At 36.9% G+C, this 18514-nt stretch overlaps 1 protein-coding gene across 2 annotated transcripts in view; it reads right to left on the bottom strand.

Annotated features, from left to right (window-relative positions):
* Nucleotides 1-18514, bottom strand: part of CDKAL1 (CDK5 regulatory subunit associated protein 1 like 1) — a 434256-nt gene that overhangs the window by 24843 nt on the left and 390899 nt on the right. For both annotated transcript variants that reach the window (XM_040546176.1, XM_040546177.1), the window contains 2 exons: nt 4684-4767; nt 419-583 (listed from right to left, as the gene is read on the bottom strand). In XM_040546176.1, the coding sequence (XP_040402110.1) occupies nt 419-583; nt 4684-4767 (249 nt within the window). The remainder of the gene's footprint in view (nt 1-418; nt 584-4683; nt 4768-18514) is intronic.

The raw sequence follows: 18514 nt of genomic DNA on the forward strand, positions 1-18514 counted from the left end.
GAATCTCTGGACACAGTTTTGAACTATTTTAACAGACACGTAATCAATACAAATTTTTTAGAAACAGCTTTGTAACAGAAAACAAACAGATTCATCCTTCCACTGAACTAGAACTGAAACACATTGAATTATATAATCACTGGTGTTAAATCTTTTCTATTCTAATAGTTCTTTCTCATCTTGCACTGTGGAACAAGAAACAAGCATATTATTGCCTTTGCAGTCAGCAAAGTAAAGCTACGGGCATCAGCAAAAGCATCTTTTAAATTCAGATTTCAATCTGTCAGAAAAGATTAAAGCTTCATACATACACAAAAGAGGGACTATAAAACAATAACAGATACATAGCCTGAAATCATTATGCTTGAACAGCTGCTGTTTTACCAGTGTAGTAAAGCAGAAAATGTCTTTTACTCACCTCTGTTAAACCAGAAACTTCTCCTTTTGCTAATGGTCTTGTGATGGATGCAGTGTAAACTCTGGCATCTGACACTGGTTGCCCCTTCATAAAATGTTTCCCAGCTTCATAAATATTCACTTCTACCATCTTACCCATTAACACAGGATCCTTTGGCACGAGAACCTTTCAAATAAAGATGAAGATATAGTTACTAAATATCATAAAGGACATCAGCGTCTCCAGCTTCCACTCGGAAAACAGATTTTTTGGTAGGTATCTCTATCTGGCCTTCTTCAAGAGCTTTGCAGTGTTACCTCAGATTTTTTCAACTCCAATTCACTTTTGTTGCTGTTTTTGTTTGATTGAGAAGAAAGTTGAGCCTGATTCGCAACATCTGAACCCAGACCCAGCCATGGTTTGGAACCCAGACATGGTTTCCAAGGGCACTTGTACTACAGAACTCTAGTAGACTGCTATAAAGGTTTTTACTTTTTCTTTTACTACCCCACAGTATTTTTTTTTTGTTTTAATTTTCCAGTCTGTAAGTGCCTCAGGACAGAAATTATGCCCTTGCTTCTGTTTGCTCAAGTCCTTGTTTTGATTGTGCAGGTCCTTTGCAGCTGAGATGCATGACTGGCAATGAACGTCTCTAAAAATGGAAGGGTATGTTTGTTGTGTCAGCAACTAATGGCACTCTACCCTGAATTTGCACAACCATGGTATCAGACAGTTCCATGAGAATTTCACAAAAAAGACACTACATTACAGATTTCCATTGGTCACACATGCTATAAATGAAAGAGCCCCAAGTACAGAAGCAATATTCCTTGCTGGAAGAACAAATCACATAAAAAGACTCTAAAAATAGAAAAGCAATTGAAAAGGAAAAGTTGTGTTTCCCATTTAAACATCAATAAAAGATTGAATTACAGACTTATTTAATCACGTTTATTTAAAGCTCATCTACAAACAAATCTACAAGCTTTTCAGAGGTAATAAGCATATACATATTCCTTGATTTTTGTAGATCAAAATTGAAAATGAATCAGCATAGCCTGATGTTAAAGGACATGGAGAGAAAAACTCTGTGCCAACCACATTTGGAGAGCAGTTTGTTGCCAAACAGTGCCTCTCCAGTTTCAGCTATCGCAAGTGCTAGTTGTCCTACCCAGCGGTAATCATTACCAGTAATTCCCCTTATTCCCCAAAGGCTCAAGGTGTTCATGACTGCTGGAGTTTCCAGATTCTATTAATTCTGCTGAAATTCCAAAGCACCTTCCAAGAAAAGCAGACAGCTTTGCCTTTCAGAGATGAGAAAGCTGGGGCTAACTAGATAACAGTGGCAAACATAAAGCCAGGATCCTAGTGCTGAGACAGCATTACAACACAACTAGATCACAGTTCTTCCCATATATATTTTTTGGGGGCAGATTTAAATCAAAGCAAAACTAGGTAAATAAGTATCACTGAGTCTGGAACCTCTGTAAATTTTGGTATTCCCATACATGAAACACCAAAAACTAAACATAAATCCTCAGGGACAGATGTGGATAAGTGACTAGTACTTCAGAAAAAGAATGACTTAAATGAAAATATCTGGGAGGTATTGCAAACAACCAAGAAGCCAGGCTTGGCATACATTCATACAAAAAAAAAACAACATAGTTCTAAGAAACAAAGTTATACCAACAGAAACTGTCATCTTGACTGTTGTTTTGGCAAAGTATATTTTGGTCAGCTTTGACTACTCTGTTTAATGAACTAATTTAAACTATGTCACCAAAGCTACAGACAAAGTTACCAGGAGGTCTGTTAGTGTACCTCTATCAATGTGGCTTTAATAGCAAACTCTTTTAATACAGACAAGTTTAGTGAAGAGATAATAATAGGTTTAATAACTATTTGAATTATCAGAACATTACACCACAACTACAGACTTCAGCTTCCAAACGTGATATTAAACCCCAGGGGTCAGTGTTGAGGCCCATCCTCTTTAATATCTTTATTGACGATTTGGATGAGGGAATTGAGTGTGCCCTCGGTACATTTGCACACAACACCAAGTTGGGGGGAAGTGTCAATCTTCCGTAGGAAGGCCCTGCAGAGGGACCTGGACAGGATGGGTCAATGGGTAGAGGCCAATGGTATGAGGTTCAACATGGCTAAGTGCCAGGTCCTGCACTTTAACCAAAATAACCCTACAGGCCTGGGGGAGAGTGGCTGGAAAGCTGTGCAGAGGAAAAGGATCTGGTGGTGTTGGTTGATGCTTGCCTGAACATGAGTTGGCAGTGTGCCCAGGTGGCCAAGAAGGCCAATGGCATCCTGGCTTGTATCAAGAACAGTGTAGCCAGCAGGACCAGGGAGGTGATCGTCACCATGTATTCTGCTCTGGTGAGGCCACACCTTGAGTACTGTATTCAGTTTTGGGCCCCTCACTACAAGAAGGACGTCGAGGCCCTGGAGCATGTCCAGAGAAGGGCTACGAAGCTGGTGAAGGGTCTGGAACAGAAGTCCTGTGAGGAGCGGCTGAGGGAACTGGGGTTTTTTAGTCTGGGGAAGAGGAGGCTCAGGGGAGACCTTATTGCTCTCTGCAAGTACCTGAAAGGAAGTTGTGGGGAGCTGGGGGTCGGTCTCTTCTCGCAGATAACTAGCGATAAGACTAGAGGGAACGGCCTCAAGTTGCACCAGGGGAGGTTTAGGTTGGAAATTAGGAGAAACTCCTTCTCAGAAAGAGTGGTTAGTCATTGGAACGCTTTACTCAGGGAGGTGGTGGAGTCACCATCCCTGGGGTGTTCAAGGAAAGATTGGAGCTGGTGCTTAGGGTCATGGTTTAGTGGGTGATAGTGGTGGTAGGGGAACGGATGGACCAGATGATCTTGGAGGTCTTTTCCAACCTTAATAATTCTATGATTCTATAATTCTATGATACTATATTTTGTGACTCAAGAGTGGCTGGTTTCGTATCTACTGTCATTCAGTTTAGTACTATTAGAGTCAGCCACTACCACCAAGTCTTGTGCTTACCTTGGTGAACAATGTATTGCCCTTGTCAAATATATAAGATTTTAGGGAAAAGATACACAAATAAATAATGGAAAGTATTTTTTTTTCATAATCAAATTTACAATTACTAAGCATGGTATTATTTGTATTTACTTTATTCTTTACCAGTCCCAATCAGGACCTGTATTAGGTAGGGGCTGTACAAACACACCATAAAACATCAACAATTTTTCACATACTGCTTTCCCTTTAATTAATGGAATTTCCACGAAACAAACATTAAATTCTGAAAAGCCCCAAGCAATTTATTTTCAATCTCTCTGTATAGAACCATGTTCCTCAAATCTGACTGATAAGGTATAAAAGCAAAGAACAGTGGTGTACAAGACTTAGATAGAGGTTAGAGGTGCAAGAAAAGAAAAATAATTTCAAAAGCTGTAATATTACTTAACACTAACCAAAACCAAATAACTAAATGCTCTAATGCAATATGGAACCAGAACAAAGCACTAATGCTGACTATATAACCACAAACATCATTGATAGCCTCTCCAGACAGGACAACTGAATAACTAAAAGTAGCAAAAACAAACTCAGTGCAAGAAAATCGAGAAGAAGCCAACTGTAAAAACAGAATGAAATACAGATGATTCAGAAAAGCCAATTTTACTGTTTTTCATCTGCTTTTGAGTAAAAATAATAAATTTGTGAAACAGATACCATACTTCCTTCCTAACTCATAAAGATTACATTTCTGGGTGGAAAGAATTCATTTACAGAAAGTACACAGAAAAAAATAAAACATATCAGGCTGAAGTGTTAATTTAAACATGAGTTTCTCATCTTTCCTATTGTTTGAAATTATTTTTTTAAATTGCATTGCATGAAATAATTTTCTGAAAGATGTATGGAAATTATAAAGATTAAACTATTGAGAAAACAATGCTTCTGAGACTCAGAAATTAAAATTACTGTAATAATTAACAGCTTCTTCAACCATTTAGATAATGTTCTTTGGATATATAGCATATATCCTCCTCATTCTGTATAGCCAAAGACCTACTGTGCACTGCTAACATAAATTTCAAGTAAATTGTATTTAGAACACACAAAGAAACAAAATATCTCATAAACATGTCTTGATGGTCACACCTTTCTTAGAAAAGGTTTATTTCTTTTATTTCTTTTTTTTTTCCACTGTGTTGTGCCGTGTTGCTGAGATTATCAGAAAGCAAAGATACTGCAAAAAGATGTTATTTTGTTTATTTTTGTTTATTTACCTGTTCATAGAATGGATTGTGAGCAACATAGTAATTGGAATCAAAGGATTCTTCTGTTACCAGAACCCTCTGCCTCTCACCAACCTGGAAAATAAAAGACAAGAGTGATGACTCAGAAAACAAAAACAGTGAATTGCATTCAGAAGAGAGCTTTAACCATAAACAAACACACTTAGCAGAAATAATCAAATTATCTCAGGAAATTTTGTGTCAGCAAGAAACCACGGCAGAGAAAGCCCTTGCTCACACTATCCACAGGGGTAAAGGTCAGAACTGAGAGCTAGAACTGCAGTACTGTAATGGCTTAAACATGAATATCCAGTTCAGAAATGTAAATTTATTTTTACATGTTAACGCAATAACAAATCAAAATGTCAGATCTGCACAGGGTCCAATTACTGCTTCATCCAACTAATGAGAAAACTTCTCAGAATAAAATTTTGCTATCAACTGCAAAAAGTTAACACCCCCTAGCTCCCCAATAACATTACGACAAATAAACCATTTAGAAGGATCTGAGAGAAACAGGGAACTGTAACACGTAGCTTGATGTTATCTAGAAGCTCAGCAAAGCTATTTGCTTTTTTTTAAAGCCACCCTTGTTATTTACGATGATTGAGCATCTCTCTAGCCCTTCTTGGTGATATCACTATGCTACACTCAAGACATAACACTGTAGACAACACTGCATGTTACAAAGACTCAATGAAGGAAAAAGTTCTTAACTACTCACAGAGTAATATTAAAGGCAAAATAATCTCTGGGCCAAAAAACTACAGTATTTCAATTATATGTCCAGCTTCCAAATACATTAGCACAGTTTAAAGAAAGCACCAATTCCATTTTACAATTAGTTAAATGGAAGACCACATGACAAGTCAGTTGTATTTAGTTGCCACCTAAGTATTAATCAAAACCTGGCCTTGCCCAAACTTCAAAATCATCTGCACAACTCCTTTTGATTTTGTCCCTTATTAAGTTATATAATGATGTTTGTATCTGAATTTCTGCAAACCCTGGAGGGACATTCAGCTCACATTGTTAGTCTGAGACAATCTCTAGTTTTCTTCATCTAAATATACCCTGGATTCTTTCCAACCTACTTGACAAATGTATTCTACAAATTACAACTGTCTAGCAAGCTAAATTTACTTACTGCTTTTACTACTGTTGCTATTGTGAGAACCAAAAATGATTTCACATTTTACTCCCAACTTTTTACTCCAATCTGTGAGCAAAGCCGCATTCAAATTTTTTATAACTTTCTCTAACAATCAATCACAGAAAAAAGAACAGGTGAAAACAAGAACAGCAAGGACACATATGCATTGCAGTGTTTATAGTATTTATACTATACATAGTCCGGATTCCTCATTAGCCAAGCAGGACATCATGTTCCCCCTTCCCTATGCAGGTACCTGGGATATTCCCAAGATAAACCCTGGAAAGCAGGGGAGACTGCACCCAGGTCACTTCCCAGATGTAAATTCCCTGGGGACCACAAGTGTGGGGTACACAGCAAAAGGGGCACAAGTCCCAAGTTACACACCCAGCATAAAAATCCGAATAGTAGAAAAGATGCATATTTCTGAGTACTTTTAAAAGTTGTTTAAGAGTTGTTTATAGCACACTTAAAATTTCTATCTACATTCCTCTGAGAAGTCTGTAGTTACAAGTAACAACAGATACCACATATTCAAATTTTAGTAACCTAAATCATCTGTAACCATTTACCATTCCCCTGAACACTAAGGTGTTCTTTTCTTCCAAGAAAACAGTTATTTAATTCAGATCCTCAAAGGAGTTTTTCAAATACATGTCAAGAAGGCACTGGAGATAACCGTGTCAGTAAGATTACAGGGAACATTTTCCCTGAATGGAGAGGTTTTGTTGTTTCTACAGCATTTCAGACCATAGCCTTTAAAATCACAATGCAGTATGGCATTGTAGTGCTACAGCAGGAAGTCTCAGATGTCATGCAATGTTATGAAAAAGAGGAGGAGGAAACGTTAGATAAGTGATACTAACCCTTGAGGAAACACGTTACCACTGGAAAACACCAAAACCAATCAAGTAGTCATGTCCTTGAGTTGCATTTAGTATTTACCGGTATCATAACTTAACAAAACCAGCTCAAAGCAATACTGGGTCTGTAACTCATTTCACAATTGTCTTGTGGTTCCCTGGCTTTCTCTGGACATAATGTTCTACCTTTATCGTCCCTATGAATCCTGCCTGTGAGGAACTCTAAGCTACATGTGTTATCTTCATACTCTCAGATGACAGTGTCAAGTATAATATTAAAAAAAAAAAAATCAAAGGGAAGAAGAAAAGAACACCTGTGTTTGATCATTTGCTATAGGCAGTGATTTCTTCAAAGACACATTGCCAGTTTTTCTTTGCTTCCATGAGCAAATGGAGCACAGGTCCCTGTGTCTCAGCAGGCTAAACAGAGAACTTCTGTGCTCAGAATTTCTTGGGAATGGAAAGAAAACAGGAAGACTGAATTCATCACATAGCATCAAAATTGTGGCACTAAAATTGAGTACAAGAGGTGCAGAGGAGCAGAACAGCCTACACCAAATTATAGTACATACACTCACACATATAGTCACACATACAAGACAAAGAGGCTGTATTGTGAGGAGTACAAGGCAAACCCAATATTGTTCACTTTCTCATGTTACTGGATTTGTAGCCCTGGCCAAGGCTGATCTCAGAAAGAAAGACAATATTCAGATATTTGTGCAGACTCTCTTGCCGTAACAACAGAAAAGAACAATTTTATTTAATGAGTTAGGCTATTGGGCATTTATGATCTACAACACTAATTGGCTACACACTCTGTAAGACAGAAAATGACTATCTCTCCTGCATCCAAATATACTTAAGAAAGAAATATAAGTAGGCAGAATGCAGCTTTGGTATTGAAATTTGTTCAAGAAGTGAAATATATGTCATCATTTCTGCAATTATTCCCCTGGGATCTCTAAATGCTTAAGTTTCACCTCTCTCAGAAAGAATTTACATATGCAGAAACCAGACATGATATCTAATAACAGTCATAATTATAATAACCTTTGATGATTTTTTTCAGGCATGTACCAGCAAAAGTAGTTCAGTATCTTGTTTTTATTCCTATTCTTTCATCTGCTTCCACAGGTATGCATGAGTTCCAGCTCTCAGGGATCTACAATTCTGACAAAGCATTTGCAACAGAGTGAAGTTATCGCTGGCATCTCAGTTGGGAAAGATTCCTACAGAACTGGGATTTTTTTTTCTTTGTGGAGGATAGCATGAAAAAATAATGAGTGTCAGCAAAAAACTTACCTGTCAGTTTCCCCCATCCCAACACAAACTGGTCATATTATTTATACAAGGTAAATTTGTTTTCACTGAAAACAACACAGTGAGCATTACTAATCCTATCGCTTCCTACACTGCAACAGCTGCCAGGTAGTTTGCAAATCTTGTAATTAGTAATAAAATCATTTATGAACTTAAATTCTGTTTTTATTTATCCTACAGGAAATTCTGACATGATAGTTCTGTAACTCAGTTTTTCTTTACTGAATATCATAAAAAGCAACTTTTTCCAGCTCGCTGATTTTCTAAAGTGAATGAATGCTAAAAAATGTCAAGCATCTTTCTCAGCTGCAGTCAAATTGGATTTGTTTTTCAGCTCCCCCTTTCCTCCTCCACCCTTTTTTTTTAAACCAAAACTGACTCAATCACATAAAACCCAAGACTAATTTCTAAATTCTGCAGCAGTACAGGTGCAAAAGACTGGCACTGTTTACATGCTTTGATAGAATCCTGCTAAGCAATGTCAACAATAGCCTACTGTAATTATACTCAGATAACGTATGTTCCTGATCTTTTTTTAGTTAATGAAAATTGTAACTGTTCCAGCTGTAGTCATTATTTATCACAGCCAGAGCATGTTCTTTCTCACTGTTTACTTATTCTTTTCTTTGCATTTTGCTGATTATGTTTTTAAAAGTTTCTATTCAGCTAAAATAAACAATAAAAAAATTAATAACCACTGTGTTTTTATACTTCTCCCATAGACGAAGGCATACAGTGTACACAGCCAACTCCATTGATTCAGAGAACAGACAAAAGTCTTCTTTCAGGTTGAGCTCAATTCATGGAGGAATTGATGAGCATCTCTCCATTAATGTTGACTATGGCTGGCTTGGATTCTGACCCCAAACATTATGGAGTATAGCTAGTACAAGCCTTGGAAGCCACACAAAAAGCTACTTTATTTATTATAGGCAATAAAGAATTCACAGCGTCACAATTTCTGTGTATGTTTCAGCAGATTATTCTGAGGTACAGAGTATTTCTCATAAACATGCATATTTTAGCCTTTACTATGTATAAGGAAGTTTAAACACAAATAATTTGGAAAGCATTAATTCTACAGAAATTAGTACACCTTTATCCTGATTTTTTCATTTGTAATTATTTAACATAAATGTAATTAATTATGCAGATGATGTGTCCTTCCCTACAAAACTGAAGAAGAATTGAGAATTGTTCGACCTACTTTTTATGAATCACATCAATCCTTTTGTAATTAGAGACCAAATTTCTCAAACATCATAATTAATAAGCATCCTATAAGCCCTCTATTTACACGTCCTAGGTGTTTTCTCCTTCTGACAGAGAAGCCTAGGTGTGCCACAACCTCCCTGTAAAAATGTAAGGTTTGTGGAAGCTTAAGACATGGCCTCATTTTGATGACGCCAAAACATGTTAATTACCATCTCTTTCCAAGTTCCCTTTGTGTTGTTTTTTTCTGATATTAAAAACTGTTCCTCCTACTTTTAGGGTGTATAACATTAATATTTAGAGTCCTGTATCTTTTATATCATATAGGCCTCAATCAGATTAATATTTACAATGTGTCTGACCCACTTCATGCCTGTGGAAAGCAAGCAGAGAACCTGAGAACCTGATCAGTGCAGGGTAAGTGGCAGAACTCACCACGCAGACTTCTAATACTCCTGCTCCAACTCCCAAACCGAGACAAAGCTGCCTCAGTGCTACAGTGCCATTAGTTAGCTAAAAGACAGCGGAAGATACTGGTCTCACCACCAATATCAGATTGTTTTGTGTTTATGTCCGGCATGGCTAAATTTTACCATTTCACACTTGCTATGAGTCAGTGGTTTTCCCTTACTTAGATTGCTCAGTTTTTTTGCAGCCTTGGAAACAGCACTGGACAGTCTTCATTGCAAGCAGGAGTACTTAGCTCTTACTGGAGAACTCCAGAAACCCAAGCAAAAGGCAGCCAACATTCATCCAGGTGTCTCATTTCACTGTCAGCCGACACAGCTGTCCTTGTCAAACCACCATTAGTAAAATGCCCACCTTTAAACAAAGCTGAAGGAATTTTATTTTGAAAAGATTACATAAAACATATGATATACTAAAAAAAAACTAAACTTTTTTTTTTTTTTTTTAACACACATGCTTCACATGTGTGCATCATTCAAAAATTCAGAATGGACACAACAGAGGTCCACAGGACAAATTCTTTCGATGATTTTCCAGGCTCACTTGAGGCTGTGCAAGCAGCAAGGATGGACTAGGTATGTTTAAGACAGTAAGCTCTGATAGTACACAACCAGTGTAACAAAAAAGTCCTTCAGCATCAGGCAATGCAGCTCATTAAAACCATCTGAACGCCTCTTCTTCAGTCCCCTTATGAATCAGTTGGCACAGCTACAGGGGAGGGAAAAGGTAGGGGGAGAAGCAGGCAAGGGGTAGAAGAAGTAGACTGCTTCTGCTTTCTTGGCCCACTGCTCATGCTTCAGGGTAAATAGCTCCTTTCTATTACTGTGCACCTGCATCTGACTGCTTCATTTTAATTTGTTCTCCTGCTGTGAAAATGTAGCTTCTTCCAGCACACACAAGCTATGTCATGCAGCCCAGATGAAAATTATATTCAGAGATGTGAGCAGTGACCTAAAAATGACAACTGGTCCTCAAAATATGATTCCTTTTAAATTCTGTAAGTTTGCATTTTGCTTGTTTCTTCTTCTCCTCTTGTCTAGGTAAGTGGTAATAAAAGTAGCACGTTGACAACTCTGTCATATTACCTTTCTGAATTTTATTAACCACGTACAATATTATAAGAGGAAAATAAGTTCTCAGAAACGGAAGATATATATTGCCTCTGAAAAGCAGTTCCTCTCATTTGCATCTTTGTTGTAAATTGGTACTTAAGTAGTGAAAGCCCATCATGAGGTTGTAGAATGGAGATTTATTCTGGATCTGGCACAGCACTGCTAAGGGACTCTGGCTGTTACTCAAACTGTTTCCACATGTGCAAAATGTAATTCTAATAGTTGCACAACTCACAGAGTAGTGACCATAAAACTGTGGAAGTTGCTATAGCAATAAAAAAATACTATATGCAGAACTGGTATTTGGAACTGTCAGGCTGGATGAGCACTCAGGCAATGGCCTTAATGTAATACTGGCAAAAGCCTCTTCCCCTTTTTTTTCCATGTGATCGAACAAACCCCATAAAACCACGCAAATACCTACAGAAAAAGTCTAAATGAAACATACAGGTCAAAATAGGAACAAGAGTAAATAAAATGTTTGAGTTTTTCCTTAAATACCCATAATAATTCACAAACAAAATAAAAAAACTAAACAAGCAGTCTGCCCTTAAGGAAACTTGACATTCAAAACATAAGTACAGGAAATTATTATTGCTGATCTTTTAGAAAGAATGATGGAGTTTAAAGGAACGTTTTAAAATATTTGCAACTTCCAGTCAATTTGCCAATCACATGCATTCTGGTGGCATGACGTAAACCAATTCTTGGGCTTAATTTTTTTTTGTTTGTTGTTTTAAATAAGCTAAGCCTGTGGCTAAATGAGGGCATTAAGCTTAAAAATGATGTGGTCTTTTTTAGTAAATGCTATCCTTTTCAATTTCTGCGAAATTATTTGAAATTACTTAAGATTGGCTGCTGTTGTTGGAAGCAGTTCCTTAAGATACACTGCATATTTCAAAGTGATTTAAGCACAATATTAAGTGGCAGTTGCTAAGGCAACAATATGCAATTCCTGTTTCAGTGATCTCTTTTAACAGCTGCATAATCCCAGACAAGTATCAGCTATATGAGAATTTACAATCGATCTTGTTAAATACCCTATCAAATAACTTCTCCAGAAATTACTTCAGCAAGTCGCAATACAAATCTGTTTTCTCAGACAGAAGTCTTGTCTACACTCCATAACGAAAAGTGTTCACCAGTGGCTCTTTCAGAATGGTGCTGATACAGCACAGACCAACATAATGCTGTTTTCAGCACAGATTCAGCATCGCCAGCCATTGGAAAGAATTGCCAGTAATAATAAAAGGTCTTAACATAGGTCTAACTTCAGTAAATCACAGGCAGAAATGCATGTTTCTTCACAGACAGGAGAAAGCAGGAAAATGTTGGAAGTAGGTGAAAATACTGGCTACAAGAAAACAGAGGTCAAAGTGAAGATAGCGTTGATTTACATCAACTGTCAGTACTGCCTTCCCTGACACAATACCAGAATCCCCATGGAAGGGTGGATGCTCTTAGAAGAAGTCATCTTTACCCTGATATTTTAAAATTAAAGAGCCTCAAAACACTGCTCAGAAAAGTTGGGCTTCTCTCCAAAATATCAGTATAATTTTTCTGCTCATCCCACAGCTGAAGCCAATATTCCCTGTTCATCTCATCTAAGAACAAAGGAAGAGCAGATGGGATAAAACAGAACAAATAAAAGTCCAAAATGACCCCATACACAAACACAAACCATCCAAAACCAAGTCTTGCCAAAGATCCACTATAAACTGTATCAACGTGTGTAACAACACACAAAACATGTAACATGGCATTGATGGACAGTAATTAGGTAACTTAGAATACAAAGTGGTTGCACTACCTGAAAAAGTTAACAATAATAAAAAAAAGGTAAATATGTATCAGTTATCTTTTCAAAATAATAAGAAAACTTCTTTTCCATACATGACTCATGGTTTACTAACACTGAACATCGTCAGAAGCTGATAGTGTTAATGAGGACAGGATAATGATATTATTTCTTTTATTCTGAAGACAGTCAATAGATGATCAAAAATTAAATACTTCAAGGCTTCTCTTCAATCTAAGGCAAGGTAAGACCCTAGAACTGCTGACATTTCTAGATGCATAGTGGTGAATGACAAATGTCATCAAGAGTTTATAGAGGGACCAAAGTAAATGATTCATTAAAGACTGATACATGTAGTATGACTTCATGATGTTCAGAATTTAATAGTCACTACTTTTAAACTGGTTGTAATGCATTTTAATATTTTTAAACAGTATGCCATTTATTTCCATATAAAATAGGTAATGCAGAGAAGAAATACTTTAATAACATAGTAAAATAATAATTATGACCTTTTTTTATTATCATTAAAGGAGGTTAATTGATATCAGTTCAAGAAAATCATACCTATGTATATCAGTATCAAGAAAATCATATCAGTTCAAAAAATCACTTCTTTTCTAGAAGAAAAAAAATTTGAACTAAATTTTTCTAACATCTTTATACTTTATTCAACTCTCAAGGATACACATACAGTTATCTAAAATTTCAGTTATGCCTTTTTGCCTCAGCACACTACCTTTTGCAACTGTCAAAAAAAGAAAAATCAGGAATGTTTGTGACATTAGAAACAAGTCAAATTCAAGGCCTCTCTACTTCATAAATAAGTTCTCTTCCAAAACTATTTGACTGCATGCAAGTTTTTCCTCTTTAATTAAGAAGTGTCCTTAGTTAGCACAGATTTACTTAAAAATTAGAAGATACTTGGGGTTTATATAATCTTTCAAACTAGAGAAGCAATACCCTATGTTTTAGTCTGAATTTCAACAAGACCAAAAGTGAAACAAGCTGCACATTTTTAACTGCAAGTGCAATTTATTATTGAGATGATCACCAAGAAACATGCTGTAATCTAGGTATTAAAAAGTGGTTTAAAAAAAAACTTAGATGGATGTCAATATTTTGGCTGGGGTTCTATGACTATTCATGTCACCAATTGGAGTGTTACATTTTCACCTCACAGGTTTCCAGTTCCAAACCAAGCATACTGGCTACACTACCAATAAAACCAATACAATGGTTTGAACATATACAACAGACAACACATTAGATAAACAGACTTGCAACTTCTTATGTGCAAAGTCTTTACTAACAGAGAACTAACTGAAAAAAATGAGTCTTCGGCAATTTTGTGACAGATTTTTTTAGCCTTCTGTGTGGGTATGATAAGAGGAACCAAGAGATATTAGATTTAAGTGTTTTCAGCGTACGTGAAAACTGGGGGTCAGAGGGAGTTCCTCACATTGCTCAGCAGTGTTGAATAGTCAAGTAAGGAGTGTCTTTTGCCTGTCTTTGAGGTCTTTTCCCACCATCCTCAAGGAGGTTGCTGACTGTGATTGGGCCTCAAGAATAAAAGATTTTCTTATGTCTCTGTGACAAAAGCATACACATATAAACATAATGTGCCATATAAGCAAAACTTTCCAAAGGAAAAAAATATTTCAAATTTCTACATATGGTCATTCCCCTTTGTAAGTAATCTCCAAATAATCAGAGTTAAAGTGCAATATAAAATCAGAGGCATTGGAAACAAATCCATCCATTAAAAGAAATTTATTAATGGCTGGGGCATGCTAGGCAGAAATCACTTTTGTATTTCCATAACTGCTGTCATTGTTGTATTCTGATGTTCTCAAAACTAGATGCACATATGTACCAAAATTATGTAGAGATACACACATGCATTTGTTTCTGCTGCTCATTCTTGGATCATATCAGAAGGCCAGCAGTATGCAATATTTTGTTTTCCAATTCTTCCCCTTTTTTCTCTTCTGCATTTCTTCCTTTCAGAGTAATACTTTCCCCATAGCTGACTGGAATAAAAAAAAATGAGCAATACTAAACAAGACATCCTTCACTTCTGAGAAAAAGCTCTTTAGCAAGTTTAGACTAAAAGCTCAACAGGTGAACTTTTCTCCTCCTTTCTTTTCTCCTGCCTACATCTTAATGAATTGCCCAACTCCTAATCTCACTCTTCTACCACACCTGGCTTGAGAAAATTGTTCTCTTTATTTTCCCTGAACTCTGCTCCTGAAGGGTCTCTGTGAATATGCCTCATATGTGCAAGAAGCAAACCACTGCTTTAGTTAGACATAGTGATGTTCTCATGAAAAACATACAGCTTACCATTCATTTTCCATTCTAACTTTCAAAACACCTATGCCCCTTTTTCCTATGGCACCTCTCTACTGTATGCCAGTTAAGGTGGCAAAATAAGCATCCTGTTTTCAAAGGCAAATGCTAGTAATTAACCCTATATTGCCTCCTTGAAAAGTAGAGATGGGGCCCAGAACAAGTCACTCCTAGGTCTTCTTAGTAACCTGTTAGCAACCAACACTGAATTCTTCAAAGTGAGTTCTGGATCGGATACAGATTCTCATTTGCATTTTATCCCTTGCTGTGAGAAGCATCAAAAAGTACATAAACTAATTTCTGTAAGGTGATCACACAAAACAGGCATGTAAGACTGAAGAAAAGCATGATGCTTTGATTTTACACAGTTTCATGCAATTATAAAGACAAAGCTGCTTGGTGTAATAGCTATAGCTGCTTTCATCAGCAGTACTGATAAACAGGTTCGGGCTGATGTATTGGTTCATATAGCGTAATCAAAAAAAGATTGCCAAGGAATCCAGCATAGGGTCTGGAGATATATTAGAGGTCACTGAAAAAGAGGAATGTAGCCTACTGTCTGAAAATAAGAAGTCTCCTGGTTTAACAATTTCAGAACTGTTTCTTTCTCCTAAACAATTTGGTAGATATGGTACTACAATTTACCACGTTAAAAGATGTTGTATCTTCACATAAACTAATTATTTGGATCAGTTTTAGCTAATTTAGCTGCATGTAAAAGACTCTCTATGTATTAGTACTGTATTCCTTTTGTCTTTCCTAGCTATCATGGTAAAAATGATACAAACACCTCTGGGTCACTCAAGCTTCTCAAGCTCTAGCAACATGACAGGGATTAAAGAAAGGCATCGGCAATGGAAAACTGCACAGAATTCACATCAAGAATTACTGGGAACCTTGTTTAAATATTCACAGCTGAAGAACTTTGAAACAAAAAGCAACAGGCCAATATAATTGCTTCTCACTACTTTTTTATTTTAAAGAGACTCCATTTCTATTAAAACTTACAAAAGCTTGATATAAATAATTTCTTTTTATTCGTGCTTGGGCAAAGTTGATATTGTCAGAGCTGAATTTCAAGATTTTAGGACATGACTCAATTATAACTATCATGCACTAGGGACCTGATTAGTAGTTGGAACCAGAAAATGACAGTAACAGGATTCAGCAGTACAAAGGCTCCGCATCAGCTTCGTGTAATGAAAGGGCAAACGTCACCACCCTCATCAGCTGGTTCTAGATCAGCAAATCATGTAAGACTCCTAGCTTCCATGTTGCTAGGCTTATAGCTTCAGATATCAAAGATCAGTTCTTAAATTTCAGTATTTGAAGCAGTGCAGTCGACCTCAGTGACATCTCCCATCAGATGGGAGGGGAAAGGGGACACTGCTGATTCCAGATCGTTTTCAGTCAGCCAGGCTGGGATCTGTCATAGCAGGAGACAGGTTTTCTGAGGAAAGGTAGTGTGAAGAAACCAACCATGCCATGCTTCAGAAGCCATTGTAACAACCCCTTGAACTCAGCAGATGTTGGTTACTACCATAAGCTACAGGAAAAGCTTTTGCAACTTGGATCCATTTTATGCAATTAGGACAGAGTTACCTTTCTCCCTAAGTTTCCTGTTTGTTGCACTGTTATTTAAATTACATAGGCACATTACACAAATATTTACTACTCATGTATTTTATCATCAATATGTGTACCTACCATAAGCATTAGAGGCAGTATCTGTATGAAAATAGATGATAGCTTGGAAAGCGTATGCTTCTAGCACAGCTATAGAATTCTAGCTGAGTAGAAATAATACAACAGATACCTTCCAACTCCTAATATTCTTGGCTGAAATCCTGTTACTAAATTAAGTTTGTCCAAACAAACAGAAACTCCACACAACCTTCAAACCAATAATTTAACTGTGACTACTAGCAGCTTCACCATTAATTCAACATGAAGTTATGCATATCCTTATAGTCATTTTTTTTCTTGAAGGTCATGGATTAAAACCAATTACAGACAAGTTTGCCAAAAACCCCTGTTAGCATTTCAGTGGCTTTTGCTATATTCCATTATGATTGAATGTCACCAGAGGAAGAACATTTAGCTTTTGCCATATTTTTCAAGCAACGTTGTTAAACTTAATCTCTGAAGAATGCTTCTAATAAAGGAACTATCTGCCCTTTCACTTTTTATATAAAACCAAGGGCAGAATTTCTTTAGGTATTATGAGACACCTGGTGCATGAAAAAAGGACAGATTTGTATTTGAAGCACTTCAAAAATATATTTTTAAACTCTTCTCATAAAAATTCTGATCATTTCATAAATTTGTCAAACATTTTTCAAAATTTTTTTAAGCTACAATGCAGTGAAGTAAGCCAGGATGTAGGTCACGGGCAACATGAAGCTCCTTCTAAAGGCAGAGAAATAGCTCCCCAACAAAGAACTTCATCTAGGTTTGTCCAAGGACCATTTCCCTTTATAAAGTGCAGATGGCATGGCAAGAGATACAAAGGGTCATGACTGCTAGTACATAGCAATGGTCACACAACAGCAGCATGTCACTGGTTGGTGAAGTCCGGTATTTAGAAATGGCACTAACAAATGGGACTGATTAAAAGAAAATAAGGACTTAGTACAGAGGCAAGGAAGGTGAGGGCACTGCTAAGTCATGTACCAATTTCTCTGTCATATCAACAGAAGCAGAAGCTGCATGGCCCATTGCTAAGAAGGGGCCTTTAGGTCTCATAGGTTTACCTTTTTGGATGGTTAGGAGTGGTAATAACTGCTCACAGTTGATAATCCCTCTGCTGTAGGGCTGAAGAAGAGGTAATGCCTCCATTTCTAGGAAATTATTCATGACCCAGCTTAATTGAAGAAGAGGTTAGCCTCACAGAGAGGTTGAGATGAGTTATGTGATCCAAAGTTGAGAGAGCATGAAATAAATGCAGAACGTGGGTGAGAGAGTATGCCATTTAATTTACACCAAGAGAAACAAGATTGAACAAGGAAAGAAGGTGGCAACACAAAATCTGTTTATAAAAGAAGTGGATCGAGTAGAACAGAATATCTGGAAGGGTTTTGTTGCGAAATACAGATGAAATAGCATTATCTACTCGTACTTCAGGCTTCTCACTGCATCAGCTATAAATTATTGCATGGAAAAGAACACGCTTTCAGAATCTGTTTATTGAAGAGACTCAGGCAAACGGTTAGCTGCACAGCTCTCAGAGAGAATCAGCTCTAGGCCTTGTCACATCAATGATTTATACAGTGGCACTAGGGAAATCAATTAAGTTCTCCACGCACCCCAGTTTTCCCATCTGTAATATAGGGGCAATCTGTTATTCAAGCAGAGTGCTTTTCCATTTTACAACCTTTCTCGTGTTTAGGTGTTTATTATTTTCTAGTGTCTACACTAGCAAAACTAATGTACTCTTATAGGGATATATTTTTTGCTTTAGCATTAGAATACATCTTTTCTTGACTCATTTTAATTCTTTTGTTTTTACCTAACTCGAAAAGTACTGCTCATTTTTTAGCAG

Source organism: Cygnus olor, chromosome 2 (assembly GCF_009769625.2).
Source record: "Cygnus olor isolate bCygOlo1 chromosome 2, bCygOlo1.pri.v2, whole genome shotgun sequence".
Taxonomy (NCBI): domain Eukaryota; kingdom Metazoa; phylum Chordata; class Aves; order Anseriformes; family Anatidae; genus Cygnus; species Cygnus olor.